The following is a 17046-nucleotide window of genomic DNA, read 5'->3' on the forward strand; positions in this document are numbered from 1 at the left end:
ACTTCATTTCTCTGTCACATTTTGATAATTCTCACAATATTTCAAACTTTTCAGTATTATTATACATTTATTATAGTGATCAGTGATCTTTGATGTTACTATTGTAATAGTTTTTTGTTTTGTATTTTTTAAATTATGTATTTTTAGACATAAAGCTATCACACACTTAATAGGCTACCATATGGTATAAGCATAATTTATGTGCACTGGAAAACCAAAAAATTTGTGTACTCGCTTCATGTAATATTCTCTTTATTGTGGTGGTCTGGTACAGAACATGCAGTATCTTTGAGGTATGCCTGCACTTGTATCTCTCCCTTTTGAGATTTTATATCATTGTTCTCATATATTTCACTCATATATATGCTATTAATCTCACATTACATTGTAATTACTTTTGTTTAAACAGTCAATTCTCTTTTAAAGAGATTTAAATACTGATAAACAGACTGAAGGGACAAAACAGGCAATTAAATAGTTAATCCCACTAATGGATTATAAGTAGAAAAATACAGGAGATCCCTGTAAGTTAATAATTACTCAAGAAAGCAGATTTGCTTAACCACAAAACCAAGCAGGCTTGCGTAGCAACAAAACCTTGCAACAGAAGCATAGGACATGCCCCCAAACAATAAAACAATGGTTGCGTGAGACCCACATGCTGTCCAGTGAGCTCAGTACATTAATGATCCCTAGAACATGCTCCCCACACACATAAAAAACAGTAATTTGTGGACCTAGCTTGACCACAACGGGACAAGAAAACTCCCCTTCTCAACCTGGAGGAGGAGCTGATGATGAAAACATTCAGTTCAGTTCAGTCGCTCTGCTGCTGCTGCTAAGTCACGTCAGTCGTGTCCGACTCTGTGCGACCCCATAGACGGCAGCCCACCAGGCTCCCGTCCCTGGGATTCTCCAGGCAAGAATACTGGAGTGGGCTGCCATTTCCTTCTCCAGTGCATGAAAGTGAAAAGTGAAAGTGAAGTCGCTCAGTCGTGTCTGACTCTTCGCGACCCCAGGGACTGCAGCATGCCAGGCCTCCCTGTCCATACCAACTCCCAGAGTTTACTCAAACTCATGTCCATTGAGTTGGTGATGCCATCCAGTCATCTCATCCTCTGTCGTCCCCTTCTCCTCCCGCCTTCAATCTTTCCTGCATCAGGGTCTTTTTCAATGAGTCAGTTCTTCACATCAGGTGGCAAAAGTATTGGAGTTTCAGCTTCAACATCATTCCTTCCAATGAATATTCTGGGTTAATCTCCTTTAGCATGGATTGGTTGAATCTCCTTGCAGTCCAAGGGACTCTCAAGAGTCTTCTCCAACACCACAGTTCAAAAGCATCAATTCGACACTCAGCTTTCTTTATAGTCCAACTCTCACATCCATACATGACTGCTGGAAAAACCATAGCCTTGACTAGACGGACCTTTGTTGGCAAAGTAATGTCTCTGCTTTTTAATATGTTGTCTAAGTTGGTCATAGCTTTTCTTCCAAGGAGTAAGCGTCTTTTAATTTCATGGCTGCAGTTGCCATATGCAATGATTTTGGAGCACCCCAAAAAAGAAAGATAAAGAAGGTCAAGAAAGACAAAGAAGGTCTTCTGCCTCTCTTTACTTTTTCTTTGATTGTAAAACTGTAGCCCAGTAAGTTCTCAGGGTGTGGCATTTCTAGCCACCCACGTGTAAGCCTTACAAGCTTCCTGTTCTAGTAAATCACTTTTTATCTACCTCTTTGCTCTCACTGAATTCTTCTCTGTGCTGAGATATAAAGACTAGGGTATCAGAGCTCTTCAGAGACCCCTGATATGACACTAATGGTTTTGATACTAAGAAAAAAAATCTTATACATTTACCATGTCTTTACCATTCCCTATACTCTTCCTTCTTTTACATGGATTCAGATTTCCAACTATCATTTCTTTCTGCCATATCACTTCATTTCTTTCTAACATGTCTTTCTTTAACATTTTTTGTAGTAGATAGGTTGATGATGTGTTCTTTCAGATTTTGTATCTCGAAAGGGCTTAACACTGCCTTAATTTTTAAAAGACATTTTTACTAGATATACAGTTCTCTAAGTTGCCTCTTTCCTTTCAGTAATTTTAAAATGTTGGCTTACTCTCTTCCTGCTTCCATTGTTTCTGACAAGAAATTTATTGTCATTCTTATGTTTTTTCCTTCATAGGGAATGTGCCTTTATTCTCTGAAAAGTTTGCTTTTCTATCACTGGTTTTGAGCAATTTGATTACAGTGGGCCTTAGTATAGTTTCCTTATGTTTTTTAACACCTAGAATTCTTTGATTTTCTTGGATATGTGAATTTATAGTTTTCCTGAAATTTGGAAAATTTTTCCTTTTTTTCCTTCAAATACTTTTCCTGATCCCTACCATCCATTTTTCAGAGCCTCCAACTGAGCGTGAAGTTATCCTACAGCTCATTGACTTTTCTGCTTATTTAAAAGTGCTTTCATTTCTCTGTATGCTTCATTTTGGATAGCTCTTTGATTATATGCTCAAGTTCAGTAATCCTTTATTTTGCAATGTCTAATTGTTACCTGTTTGATATCTAGTACTGTGTGTATGCCAACCTCCTAATTTATCCCTCCCCAACCATTCTGACTTGGTAACCATAGTTTTCTGTGTTTGTCTTTTTCTGTTTTTTAAATAGGTTCATTTATATCTTTTTTAAAATTCCACATATAAGCGATATCATATGATATTTGTTTTTGTCTGGCTTACTTATTTTTGTATCCTTATAAGTACTCCTGAGCTTTTTTGTTGGGGGAAAGGAAGATATAGTTAAATTTACCAGAAACAGTTTCATCATTTCAGATCCTATCTTTAAGCTCTGTGTGAGTATCAATTTCTTCTAATTTTTTCCTATTGGTTCTTTCTCCACATTAGCACAGGGTCTTCTATTTTGTCGTCCCTAGAATCTAGGGCAATCCTTTCAAATTTTAACTAATCAATGTCCTCAAAAATGTGGTATAGGAGAGTATTTATTCTGGGATAAGTGCCACCCCCTGTGATCCTAGAAGGATGGAGAATGTATTAATAGAACTTATTACATCATCTTGAAATTGCATGTTTGGTAGATTTTATGAGAGCAGTGAATGAGTCCATCTTGTTCAATGCCATTTCTCTAAAACTGAATACAGTGGGAATATAAGTATTTGTGAATTCTGAATTTTTTATTCTATTTTCAAATGGGTGAGAAAATAGGTCTTTAAACAAGTTGCAGAGGTTTTTGTTTTTTGTTTTTGCAGAACTCTAGAACAAGGAATTTTAAATAATAGATGGGGCCTCAGGAATCCACTGAGGTTACATGTGGGGTTATAGCTGTATCTTTGTAGGTGCATGCATGAGTGCTAAGTTGCTTCAGTCGTGTCTGACTCTTTGCGACCCCATGGACTGTAGCCCACCAGGCTCCTCTTTCAGTGGGATTCTCCAGGCAAGAATACTGGAGTGGGTTGCCATGCCCTTCTCTAGGAGATCTTCTGGACACATGGATCAAACTCATGTCTCCTGAAGCTCCTGAATTGCAGGTGGATTCTTTGGGGTTGGGCTAAAGCCTCATAGAGCCTGTTTCACATAAGTCAGCAAAGCAGGAGCATAGTGTGGGTTATGTGTGGGAGGCTTCAGGCTAGTCCCCCTATTTAGGGGGCCTTGGGGCATGTTCGTGTTCTGTGCAGGACTTCCTTCCCTTCTTTCCACATATGTTTTAATGCCTACTGATGGTGGCACTGGGCCAGAAAGCCTTCAGTTCCCTGTTGCAAGAGATGCTGTTCTCATGGTGTTCTGTGTCATGGTCTACGTCATTTGATACCATGGGTATCCAAGGTTCCCATCTGGCCTGCTATGTAAAGATTGATAAAAGGCATCTATATTCTTTTGATTATCTGGGTATGCCCATCTTTCTAACTTACGGTAAATCACATCCAGCAAATACCTCAGAATGCCTACTCTGTTACAAGCGTGCCAGCTACCACTAGAACTGGTCATTGGATAAGTCCTTTGGCAACAGGTAAAGCATCCTCGCATGAAGATGACACCACCCTTATGGCAGAAAGAGAAGAGGAACTAAAGAACCTCTTGATGAAGGTGAAAGAGGAGAGTGGAAAAAACTGGCCTAAAACTCAACATTCAAAAGAGAAGATCATGGCATCCGGTTCCATCACTTCATAGCAAATAGATGGGGAAATAATGGAAACAGTGACAGACTTTATTTTCTTGGGCTCCAAAATCACTGCAGATGGTGATGGCAGCCATGAAATTAAAAAACGCTTGCTCTTTGGAGGAAAAGCCATGACAAATCTACACAGCATATTAAAAAGCAGAGACATTACTTTGCTGACAAAGGTCCATCTAGTCAGAGCTGTGGTTTTTCCAGTAGTCATGTATGGATGTGAGAGTTGGACATAAAGAAGACTGAGCACCAAAAAACTGATGCTTTTGAACTGTGGTGTTGGAGAAGACTCTTGAGAGTCCCTTGGACTGCAAGGAGATCAAACCAGTCAATCCTAAAGGAAATCAGTCCTGAGTATTCATTGGAAGGACTGATGCTGAAGCTGAAGCTCCAATATTTTGGCCACCTGAGGTGAAGAGTCAACTCATTAGAAAAGACCCTGATGCTGGGAAAGAGTGAAGGCAGGAGGAGAAGGGGACAACAGAGGACGAGATTGTTGGATGGCATCACTGACTCAATGGACATGAGTTCGCGCAAGCTCCAGGATGTAGTGAAGGACAGGGAAGCCCGCCATGCAAAAGTCCATGGGGTCGCAAAGAGTTGGACATGTCTGAGCGACTAAACAACAAAAACAACAACAAAGCATCTGCAGGTTGACCAAAGGATGGGGCACTATACAGTTTCAGAGCACTGGACACCGGATATCCCTCTTTGAAAAATTTTCCCTCCATCTTCTGTTGTCACATTCATAATACAGCTCATCTATGGCTTGAGCATAAAGAAAAGTAAGATGGAAAAAACTCACGACAGTGTCGGAAGAGGACTCATTCCATGAATTGATTGACTCATTCATCAGTATAATATTTATTGAGCACCTACTGTGTGTCAGACACTTTGTTGAATGATGATAGGATAAGGACTAGTGCAAAGACTAGCAGATACAGTGCTGTCCTTAGTGATTTCATCAACCAACAGTGGAGGCAGACAAGTGAATGAACAGCTACAATAATGGAAGTGATAGATGGTAAGGGAGAATAAAACATAAGGCCAATATCTAATTTCTTGTGAAACCATAAATTCTTTGAGAGAAATGGCATTTGTCTTTCACTGTTCCCAACTAAATGATGTATAGAGAGTAAGCACTCAGGAAAGAGTCAAAAGGCCTAGATTCTGGTCCCAGCTGTCTTTGACCAGCTATCTATCCTTTCCGTTAGTCACTTCAGTTTTCTGAGCCTCAGTTTCCTCATCTGTAGAACTGTGACTGATAATATCAGTACTGATTAACTCACTGTGTAATTGTGAAGATCAATGGTCATGAGAATGATATTTTGATTAATTGTAAAGATCTCTACAAAATAAAATATGCAATCATAAGTTATATCCTTAATTTTTTTGATAAAACAGATGTTCAGCACTTCAATAAGTACTGAATAATTCCTTAAAAAAGAAGAAAAAAGAAAGGAAAGAAAACCAGCAGGTAAGGATCACTGTTGCCACCTTCACAGTTCAAAGTAGGTCTAATTTGATATTTTCAGCACTCTAGATAAAAATTTTAGGTCTTCCCTGGTGGCTCTGACAGTAAAGAAGATCCCCTGGAGGAGGGCATGGCAACCCACTCCAGTATTCTTGCCTGGAGAATCCCCATGGACTGTAGCCCACCAGGCTCCTCTGTCCATGGGGTCGCAAAGAGTCAGACATAACTGAGGGACTAAGCAGCAGCAGATTATTATCTTTACATTTTACAAATCAGAGAAGTGAGGCGCCAAAGAATTTATGCAAGAGCACAATCTCTTCAAAACCCAAGCCTGGGCTGCTTGCCAAGACTTTTGTTGAAGCTTAGTCTTTAAGTTGTGCCTGACTATTTCGGGTGACCCCATGGACTGTAGCCTGCCAGTTTCATCTGTCTACGGGATTTCTCAGCAAGAACACTGAAGTGGGTTGCCATTTCCTACTCCAGAGGATCCAATGTAGGGATCGAACTGGCCTATCGCAACCGGATTCTTTAGCACTGAGCTACTCCTCAACAAAAGCCAAAAGGATCGAACTCCAGAACTCCTTAGCATCTTTTCTCTGAAACCCCGCTTCCACAGCGTGGAAGGAGCCGGCCTAGGCGTCGACTCCGCCCCATGACGTACATGGCCCCGCCTTCAGGCCCTCCACCTCTCGCGGGATCTGTCGGGAGGACGGCTGGGGTCAGGTCCCATCATGGCGGCTGAAGAGGCGGATGTGGATATCGAGGGGGACGTAGTGCCAGCGGCGGCACAGTCTGGGTGAGCGGTAGAGACTGGGCTTGCAGAGACGAGGGTGGGCACGGCTGTGAGGAGGTACCCTATAAAGGTCGCGGTTCCGGCAAGGGCCGGGGGAGTGGAAAACCATCCTCTGGGCCAGGGTCTCCTGCCGGCCAGAGAGGCGCGCCTCGCCCATCCCGTTTGTTGGCTCCTCTTGAACCCAGAGGGCGGGTACCGTATAGACTAGCGTGGGACAGCCCTTTTAGCTGGATCCTGTGAGGGCGCTGACCGCGCGCCTAGCACATTAGATTGCTTCTTCCGTTACTGCCACCCCAGAACCCGCCCCCTTGCCACCGCCCAAAAAATAATTAGAACAAGGGCGGTCCCTGGACGGAACCGAGCTTAGGAATTCTTGTTCCCTCGCTTACAGGCCGTGTGACCTTGGGCTTGTCGTTTTATCCCTACTAGCCTCTGGTTTCCTCATTTACGTAGGGATAGTTGTGAAAAACTTCCCGACAGGCGGCGTGATCTAAAAGAAAGGGGTGGGACTTAAGAGTTGGACAGCTGTGTATTGACCCTGCTAGTTACTAGCAGTGTGACTTCGGGCCTCAGACAACTCATGTGTAAGCTGACTATCATGTTATGTACCTCATACGGTTATTGTGAAGATCAAATGAAATAATTTGGGGATGTGCTCTAGTGTAAGAGGTGCTCTGTAAGTGTTGTGTTCTTTACCGTCCCACCCACGGATGGTATTTTGAGGACCCAGTAAGAGGTCACCATTTAGTACTAGTTCCTGGAGAGCAAGCCAGTGTGATTTTTAGAAAGCAGCCTCCAGCCTGAGACATCTAGCTGTTTGACTCCTTGTGTGCAGAGAAAGAAATAGATATATGCGGTTTTAAAGATGTGCTTTCAGAATTCAGAATTCTATTACTAAAAAGTAATAGAAGAGGCCTACATTGGTCAGGATCAGAAGACCTCAGTTCTCAACTCAGCCAGCTATGTTGCTTATAATTATGAACAGATTCATTAGAAGTCTCTACATTGAGCCAGGTAAAATTGTGAGGCTTAGACCATTTTTGACCTGTAAAATAAAAATTTCACATGATCCAACCTAATAATAGCACCTTTGTAAATTTGTGAAGAAGAGCACCAACCCTGCCCATGAGGGACTGAAATACAGCCCTATAAAGTTTTCCTGAACTTAAAACACTATAAAAATGAGAAGTAACTAAGTCTCCTTCAAATGTTAAGCAAAACAGTACATGTCTATACAAATGAACAGAAAGCCTTTGATAACAATCTTTCACATTGGTGTAGATTAAGTTAATCTTGACCAAGTGCTTTTGCATGCAAGGTTTGGTTTACTTTCCACAATAAGTGTATGAAATAAGTGTGAGGGATTCTTACCTGAAGTTCAAGAGAGATGAGTTTCCCTTGGAAACACTAAAGATTATCTGAGAGCACTGACTCTTCCCCTTTTTCCAAGGGTTTTTCTTTATTTTTACGATTGTGTTTTTTTTTTCTCTTTTTCTTTTTTCTTTCCTTTCTCTTATTATTCTGTCTGAGCTCAAAGTCTACTGGTGGCACTTATAGTCACATTAGTCTCATGAAACCAGTAACCAGTTGTTGGTTCCTCATGGTTGTCGTCATTGTCTCACACAGTTCTGTAGAGCAGCATGAACATTACAGTCTAGTGACAGTTGCTTCCTAGTGTTGGTACTCTAATCATGTGGAATTTGGTGTGAGTAAACACTTAGATGCCCCTCTGAATTGTTCAGTTATAGCTGATCATGATATCTTGAAGATTAATTGAAAACACACTTTTAAGTCCTTGGTAAGTGCTGGTTACCAAGGTTAGAAGATGCATTGAAATGTTTTGTTTCCCTTCTACCATTCTTTCTTATCCTCTGTTTCTTCTACTTGTTTTTTAAATCATAGTATTCCAAGGAATTTTTGTCGTAAGACTCCTACTAACCATACAATCCATCTCTCAAGACTTAAATTTCTGTTAAGTTGGACCATATGAAATTTTCCCAATGTTCCGCCAATTTTGACCCACACAAATGAGAGTTAATCTTAAATTCCACCTAATAACAGGCTGATATTGCCCAAATGTGTCTCTCCTGATCTTTAGGTCCATTTATCCATTTTCCTGAATCTATTTTCCCTTGGGTGATCCACGAGCTCCTCAGTCTCACTTTATAGAAACTTTCCTTACCCAGCCTGCCTCTTCAAGTTCCCTAGTTCAGTAAATGGCACCATGCACCCAGTCATGCAGGGGAGAGACCTGGATTTTAACCTTTTTCCTCACCTCTCTCCTCTCAGAGAGTCTGTTGATTCTGAGTATCCTCTCAGATGTGTTCACTTCTTTCTATTCACACTGCTTGTGTTTTAGGTCTAAGTTACTGTCACTTCTCTAGTATCTATGTAATCACTCCCTCTTAACTGCTTCTTGTCTCTTTGACCCTCTTCTAGTCTTTTCTGAGGTCTTTTCTTAGATCCAGATCTGATGATGTTACTCTCAACTCCCTAGAGACCTGTGTGATCCATACCCCACCTACCTGTTCATTCAATCATTCAACAAATATTGATTATCATTTATATGCCTAGCTCCGGGTTTATAGCACTCATCCAAACTAAGTCCTTGCTCTTATGGAACTCACATTCTTAATGGATGAAACAGACAATAAACTTTGTATTATAGCAGTTTGTAAGAGGTATAGCAGTTTGTAAGAAGTATAGACTGGGAAAAGTCACTAACTAGGAAACTTTTATAACTTCAAAACATACAGAAGCAAATTTTAAATTTAATTATATCACAGATTGGGCCTCCTCAAACTTAACTATTCATATGAAGTGAACAGTGTGACTTTCAGTTCAATTGCTCAGTCATGTCTGACTCTTTGTGACCCCATGGACTGTAGCACGCCAGGATTCCCTGTCCATCACCAACTCCCGGAGCTTATTCAAACTCAAGTCCGTCGAGTCAGTGATGCCATCCAACCATCTCATCCTCTGTTGTCCCCGTCTCCTCCCACCTTCAATCTTTCCCAGCAACAGGGTCTTTTCCAATGAGTCAGGTCTTTTCATCAGGTGGCCAAAGTATTGGAGTTTCAGCTTCAGCATCAGTCCTTCCAATGAATATTCAGGACTGATTTCCTTTAGGATGGACTGGTTGGATCTCCTTGCAGTCCAAGGGACTCTGAAGAGTTTTCTCCGATACCGCAGTTCAAAAGCATCAGTTCTTCGGCGCTCCGTTTTCTTCATAGTCCAACTCTCACATCCATACATGACTACTGCAAAAATCATAGCTTTGACTAGACGGACCTTTGTTGGCAAAGTAATGTCTCTGCTTTTTAATATGCTGTCTGGATTGGTCATAGCTTTTCTTCAAAGGAGCAAGGGTCTTTTAATTTCATGGCTGTGGTCATAATCTGCAGTGATTTTGGAGCCCCCCAAACTTAAGTCTCTCACTGTTTCCATTGTTTCCCCATCTAAATGGTGGAAGTAACTGACTCTCTTAAGTGTGACTTTAGAGAGTTCTAATTAGTTAAAAGGCTGAGAATTAACAAAGTTGAGTCCCTCATGGACATAGAGAAGTCCCCAGATAACTCAAGTTTTGTTATGTGAGTTAAAACATCAGATTTCTTAGCTCTCTTCACTGTACTGTCCTCCTTCAAGTATTTTCTTTTGTCTCTTCTATTTTATCTTGCTTTTTCTTCCATTTTGAGAGTGATACTGTTAATGGGTGGCTTTCATGCTTTCAGTTCAGTTCAGTTCAGTCACTCAGTCGTGTCCGACTCTTTGCAACCCCCTGAATCGCAGCACGCCAGGATTCCCTGTCCATCACCAACTTCCAGAGTTTACTCAAACCGTCGAGTCGGTGATGCCATCCAGTCATCTTATCCTCTGTCATCCCCTTCTCCCCCTGCCCCCAATCCTTCCCAGCATCAGGGTCTTTTCCATTGAGTCAACTCTTCCCATGAAGTGGCCAAAGTATTGGAGTTTCAGCTTCAGCTTCAGTCCTTCCAATGAATACCCAGGACTGATCTCCTTTAGGATGGACTGGTTGGATCTCCTTGCAGTCCAAGGGACTCTCAAGAATCTTCTCCAACACCACAGTTCAAAAGCATCAATTTTTTGGCTCTCAGCTTTCTTCACAGTCCAATTCTCATATCCATACATGACCACTGGAGAAACCATAGCCTTTACTAGATGGACCTTTGTTGGCAAGGTAATGCCTCTGCTTTTTAATATGCTATCTAGGTTGGTCATAACTTTCCTTCCAAGGAGTAAGCGTCTTTTAATTTCATGGCTGCAGTCACCATCTGCAGTAATTTTGGAGCCCCCCAAAATAAAGTCTGACACTGCTTCCACTGTTTCCCCATCTATTTCCCTTGAGGTGATGTGACCAGATGCCATGATCTTAGTTTTCTGAATTTTGAGAGCTTTAAGCCAACTTTTTCACTCTCCTCTTTCACTTTCATCAAGAGGCTTTTTAGTTCCTCTTCACTTTTCTGCCATAAGGGTGGTGTCATCTGCATATCTGAGGTTATTGATATTTCTCCCGGCAGTCTTGATTCCAGCTTGTGCTTCTTCCAGCCCAGTGTTTCTCATGATGTACTCTGCATATAAGTTAAATAAGCAGGGTGACAGTATACAGCCTTGACATAACCAAAAGAGTCAGAAAGTTGAATTCCTGTATAGTTGTGCATATTCATCAAAAGAAATCTGAAGTGTTGGTTCATAGCCACAGAATATGTTGTGTCTGGTTGCTGTTTGGAGGTAGTTTTTTCCTTATGGAGTTGTTTATTCTTGAGAAACAGAAGTAAACAAATGATGTTTAGCAATTGAAATAGGATGGAGAAAGGAACTAAATATTTGTTTAACATATGAAAGCTGTCAGTCACTGTGCTGTGTAAATTATATTCATTAACTGGTATAATTTCACTTTCATACTTATTTTCTCAATTATTACAGAAGTGATGAAAATACAGCATCTGTTTTACAAGATCATTATCTTGATTCATCATGGAGAACTGAGAATGGTCTTATTGTAAGTATTTTATGGAAATATCAGGTATATTAAGCTGTTACTCAGTGCCCAGAGTATCTCTTTTTTTATTTTTTTTTTAACTTGGTGCTAGTTCTCAGTGGTCACAGAGGTAATATAGTGAAACCTTTTTCTTAACTTAAAAATAGAAGGAATTTATTCTTTTTTCTTTTGACTGAAAAAAATGGCCTTCTGGGAAACAACTTTGGAGCCAGCTAGATTTCGGTACAAATTGGTGCTCTACCAGTTTTCAGATTTGTGAACCTCAGTTTCTTCTTCTAAAATATGGGGATTGTTGCCTGGTTCATTTCTTCATTTAACAGTTATTTATCGAGTACTTGGGCTTCCCAGGTGACTCGGTAAAGAACCCCCTGCCATTGTAGGAGATGCGGGTTTGATCCCTGGGCGGGAAGATCCCCTGGAGGAGGAAATGGCGACCCACTCCAGTATTCTTGCTCGGGAAAGCCCATGGACAGAGGAGCTTGGCGGGCTACAGTCCGTGGGTTCACAAGAGTCAGACACGACTTAGTGACTGAACAACTATTGAGTACTTACTATGTGCCAGACACCAAGCCAGGTTTTGGGGAATACAACGATAATCAAGATAGACAGGGTGAGGGAAACTGAAAAGGTGACATTTAAGTTGAAAATAGGAGTAGGAATGTGAAGAGTAGAGGAAAAATACTATATGCAGAAAGAACAGCAGCACAAAGGCTGTTGTTGAAACCCAGTATCTAGAATATAGTAGGAAAGGGGGAGAGGTGACAGCTGTGACAAGGTTGGGGAGGCAAATGATGGCCCTGTCATACTAGTAGGAAGCAGGAAGAAAATAAAAAAGACTAGTTAGGAAACATTTCTAGGGATCTAAGCAAGATTTGTTGATGGCTTGGCCTCAGGTTGTGGCAGAAATTGACAGATTTGAATTATGTTTTGGTGGTAGAAATTCTTATTGTATTAGGTTTGGGGATTGAGGGAAAGGAAAGAATCCAGGATGATTCCTGGGTTTCAGGCTGGAATAGCTTGGTGACTAGTCATGCTGCTTACAGAATTGGGAGGGCAGGAGAGAAGCTGGTGAAAGTTATGTTTTGGTAAATTTTGTTTGACTATGTGAAGTTTAAGAAGCCTGTTAGGTATCCAAGTGGAAATTTTGAGTGGGTAGTTAGTTATAACAGTCTAAATAGAGCTTGGAAAAGAGACTTGGCTGAAAATGTTTACATTTTAAGAGTTAAAAAGAAGTATGGAGAGATTGTGGCTTAAGGGGAAAAAAGGAATTGTGGTGAGTTTTGGAAATATTAACAGGTGAGGTATCTAGCAAAATCTTAATAGTATCTTAATAGTTTCTCATACTGGATAGCCATTATTACTTTATCATGAGTAGGAGCCAGAACCTAGGAATCTAAGGCTCAAGTCTCTTCTTTCCCTCTTGAAACGTTAGTGAGTGCTTCTATCAATGCATCTGTGAAATAGTGATGCCTATCTCATATCAAGTATCATGGGAGTCCAAAGATATGTCTGCGTGCTCAGTAAATGGTAGCTTTATTGTTTGTAATCATTTTATTGTATATTTTCATTTAACAAAACAGAAGTTGGTTTCAAAAAGCAGTAAATAAAAAAAATTATTCTTCCTTTTTTTAATAGCCTTGGACTCTGGATAGCACCATCAGTGAAGAGAACAGAGCTGTCATTGAGAAAATGTTGTTGGAAGAAGAGTATCCTTTATTGACTATGAGGAAAGTAAAGATTTCAGCGTTAAAAATCCATTAATGCAAAACTTATCTAGCACTGTTAGTTGCTAGATACAATTCTAGTATATAATGTTACACCTACCTATTCTGTTTTACCACTAAGTCTGAGATCTGACCCAATACTTTTGAGTTTCTGTTGTCAACCAACTCTTTTTATTACCTTAATATTGAACAGATATTACAGAGTTTTTTTTGTTGTTGTTGTTTTGTTTTTATTTTTTATCTTTTTGCCATGCCACATGACTTGTGGGATCTTAGTTCCCAGATCAGGGGTTGAATCCATTTCCTCTTGAAGTGTGGAGTCCTAACCGTGGAGCATCAGAGAGTTCCCATAGAGTGCTTTAAATCAGCTAGAATCCTTAGTTGGAGTCCAGATTTTCTAGTCCAGACCTCCCGTTTTCAGTTATATGAGATACTAATTCGTCCAAAGACTCAGAATATGTAAAAGTTATCACTTCTTATTCTACCAATTTATAGGTGTTATTGGGAGCAATCTAAGTAAAAAGCACAAAACTATAGAATGAAGATTTTTTTTCTCCTAGAAGTTGTAGGTCATTATTCACAGTTCAGCCACTGGCTTCTTGCCCTATTTCTTTCATCTGTTTGTGATATTTACAACTTAAATTTTGGGGAACTCATATATTTTTTACATGTAAAATAAAAGGATTGAATAAAAAGTTTTCTGATTTTCTGATTTATAAAGATTATTAATATAACTCTAATAAGTAGTGAGTGGTTTGTTTTCAACTCATCTGTGTTTCATGGATTTTTATCTCCTTTTTTTTTTAAATCTCCTTTTTAAGCCAGAATTTCTGTTCCTTTTACTCCCAGTTATTGCTGTGTTGTTTTCAGGGTGTCTGTGAACCTTTAATTATCATAGGTAAACCCCTTTTAGGCTTTCTTATTCTCCAACTCTCCCCAATCATTACAGCTATAGTCTGGATCATTGCTTTTCAGTAGAAAAATAGTGCAAGTCACATATGTCGTTTACAGTTTTCTAGTAGCCATGTTTAGAACGGGAAATTAATTATAATAACATTTTATTTGACCCAGTATATTTAAAATATGTTTCAACATTTAATATGTAAACATTGAGATGTTTTGCATTCTTTGTTTTATACTCTTTGAAACCCAGCGTGTGTTTTATATACTTAGAGTACATCTCAGTTTGTGCTAACCACATTTCAGGTATTCAGTAGCTACACATGTGGCTGTTGGCCAATGTGTTGAACAGTGTCATTCTAGATTAATGAATATTTAGGTAGTCAGTGGTTCACTTCCAGACTTGGGAACAAAATAATGATAGTAAAAGCTATGTGAGCTCTTGGATAAACAAGGATAATGTTTTCTTCTATCCTTCAGCACCTAGTATCTACCATGGTGCCTCGTGTACATGATACACAGTCAATATTTGTTAAGTGAAGAATCTAAAAGTATAACAGTATAGGCTAGGTTTAATAAGTCTGAGAGGTAAATTTGACCCAGACATTCGTTTTATTTGTTAGGGTAGAGAACAACCCTAAACTCTTCTCTATTACCCTCAGAAACATGAAAGCAGATACTCCTGAATTATCCTGGGTGACCAATCAGATTCATCTGTTAATTCTCCATGTGTGTTAGGAAGAAAAGATTTAAATAAAACATTGAGGATATATCTTTTCTTAGCCACTTGTAATAGGGAAGAACGAGAAACTAGCATTTAGGTAGTACACATTTTGTGCAGGTACTGTGTATGTGTGACTTCACATGTAATATTTAATCCAGATAAAACCCTATAAGATATAAACATTTTTGTTATAATTATTACACACCTGGAAAATTCTTTGAGAAGAATTGGTTTCACGTGAATTTAAGTGTGACTTTCTGGATATGTGAGTGCCTGCTTTATACAGATTGCATAAGAACTTATAGGACTTTATTGTTGTTTTAAAAGTTTCTTTAATAATTATACAGATATTACTTATCCAGTAAGTCACTTCCAGGAAAATTCTGGCTTGATCAAAAGGAAGATGACAAAAAATACTTGAAGAGGTAAAATCAATTTATAATACTTTTAAAAGTCTGAATTGTATTTTTAAAAACTTCACAAGCTTCCTTATTTTCTTTTTTCATGTGGTGCAGTCTGCAGAAAACAGCAAAAATCATGTATGTACTTATGTTTTATACTTTAAAATCTTCTTGATTAGTTAAAAATGGGAAAATTAAACAAGAAGTTATAGTTGGCCTGTGGAAAAATCCTCTTGACCTTGGATTTACAAAAATATAAAATCAAAATTTCTTCTACAAATGTTGGAATGTTACAAGATAATTTTGTTATATTATTTTTTTGTCAGAATCTTTATGGCCCTACATAGGCAATTTTATTAAACTATGGAAAAGGTGGTTTTCTAGGGATTTGTGGGGAAATTTTTTTAAGCTGCCCTCTCATAAATTATGAATTGACTTGACTTCTGTTGCCCTGTCAGTTAATTTTCAGTTGTTTCAAATAAAACTTTAATTTGAATTTGTAGTTTTTAAAAATTATCTAGAGAAATTAAGTAGTAACTGTTTTATAAACATCCTTTCCCTATAATTGAAGAAGGCTTGATGTTATTCAGTGTTTCTAAGTTTGCATGTTTATAATCCCTTAGAGGGTAGACTTGTAATTACCGAGAGTTTGAGCACTGAACAGACTTTGGCTTTTGCATTTTGCTGAACAAGCAACAACAACTAAAAACTGAAGTTAAAAGATTAATGGTTCACGTCAGTTAAATTAGTTGGCTTCATCTCAATTTTATTTTTAATTTCTTAATGTCCTGCATTTCAAAAGCAATAATTATAATGTCATAGTACTTTTACCTCCTTTCCAGCTTGATATTTACATAGATTTACATAGAAGAATCAGATGATATTTCTGGAGCCGGTTTTATCTCTGACAAGCCTCTCAGGTTTTGGAGATGTGTTAACATTTGCTGCTTTGTGTCCAATCTAAAGAAGCCTATTTGTTATCACATTGACTTCCTTTGATGTCTTTTAGTGTTATCTTCACTCGGAGCCAAGGATTATGTCTTTGGGGGCTCCTGTCCTGAGCTAGAGAAGTATGTAAGACAGGGTAAATCTGGTCCCCCAGGTGGAGGCTGTGGCCTGCTTTTTCTTCTTTTTAATTCTTAGACTCAAAAAGTATTAAGTTTAGCCCATGGCTATCTATAACCTTTAGCTGCATAAATATGGAATGTTCCATTTCAGAAATTTTTTTGCAATTCCTCTTTTTCCCCTCAGGGTACACTCTCCTACAAAACCAGCCAGTTACTCAGTAAAGTGGACGATAGAAGAAAAAGAGCTGTTTGAACAAGGGCTGGTAAATAGAGCAATTTTTAATTTATAGTGAAATAATTCTAGAAGCAAATATTGATAGAATTATAAGGTTAAATTAATTTATAGAGACCGAAAATTTCATTTTAATTACAGTAATCACATTTATAGTTTTTCTGTAGTTAAATGATGTAGTTAGTTAGAATGATTATGTTTGTAGTGTAATACGAGAGAATTCCTTTTAACTCATACTTAAGTTACTAAAATATTAAAATATTGATAGACTTGACTCAATATTTTAGATAATTTTTCACCCCTTTTTTGGTACTAATAAAACCCAAGAAATTGTACTGTATCTTTATACGTTTTACCAACCACCTGGATTGAAAGGCAAACTTACTTAATTACCTGATCTTTTCTCTTGGGGGAAAAACTTGTATATTTGGAACAGTCTGGGTGATCAGCTGAGGTTTTTTCAATTCCGATTTTGACACTTGTGCACACAATCTAAATATTTTAGTGGATATAGTTAAAGACCAGAA

At 38.8% G+C, this 17046-nt stretch overlaps 1 protein-coding gene across 2 annotated transcripts in view; it reads left to right on the plus strand.

Annotated features, from left to right (window-relative positions):
• Positions 1-6343: 6343 nt before the first annotated feature.
• The window catches only part of MYSM1 (Myb like, SWIRM and MPN domains 1), a 44600-nt gene continuing 33897 nt past the window's right edge, over positions 6344-17046 (plus strand). Inside the window, exons 1-6 of one of the 2 annotated variants that reach the window (XM_043876238.1) lie at positions 6344-6454; positions 11396-11471; positions 13107-13177; positions 15167-15244; positions 15335-15358; positions 16472-16550. In XM_043876238.1, the coding sequence (XP_043732173.1) occupies positions 6390-6454; positions 11396-11471; positions 13107-13177; positions 15167-15244; positions 15335-15358; positions 16472-16550 (393 nt within the window). In that variant the 5' untranslated portion in view covers positions 6344-6389. The remainder of the gene's footprint in view (positions 6455-11395; positions 11472-13106; positions 13178-15166; positions 15245-15334; positions 15359-16471; positions 16551-17046) is intronic. The other variant, XM_043876239.1, reaches the window with a different exon arrangement.

Source organism: Cervus elaphus, chromosome 20 (assembly GCF_910594005.1).
Source record: "Cervus elaphus chromosome 20, mCerEla1.1, whole genome shotgun sequence".
In the NCBI taxonomy this organism is placed as follows: domain Eukaryota; kingdom Metazoa; phylum Chordata; class Mammalia; order Artiodactyla; family Cervidae; genus Cervus; species Cervus elaphus.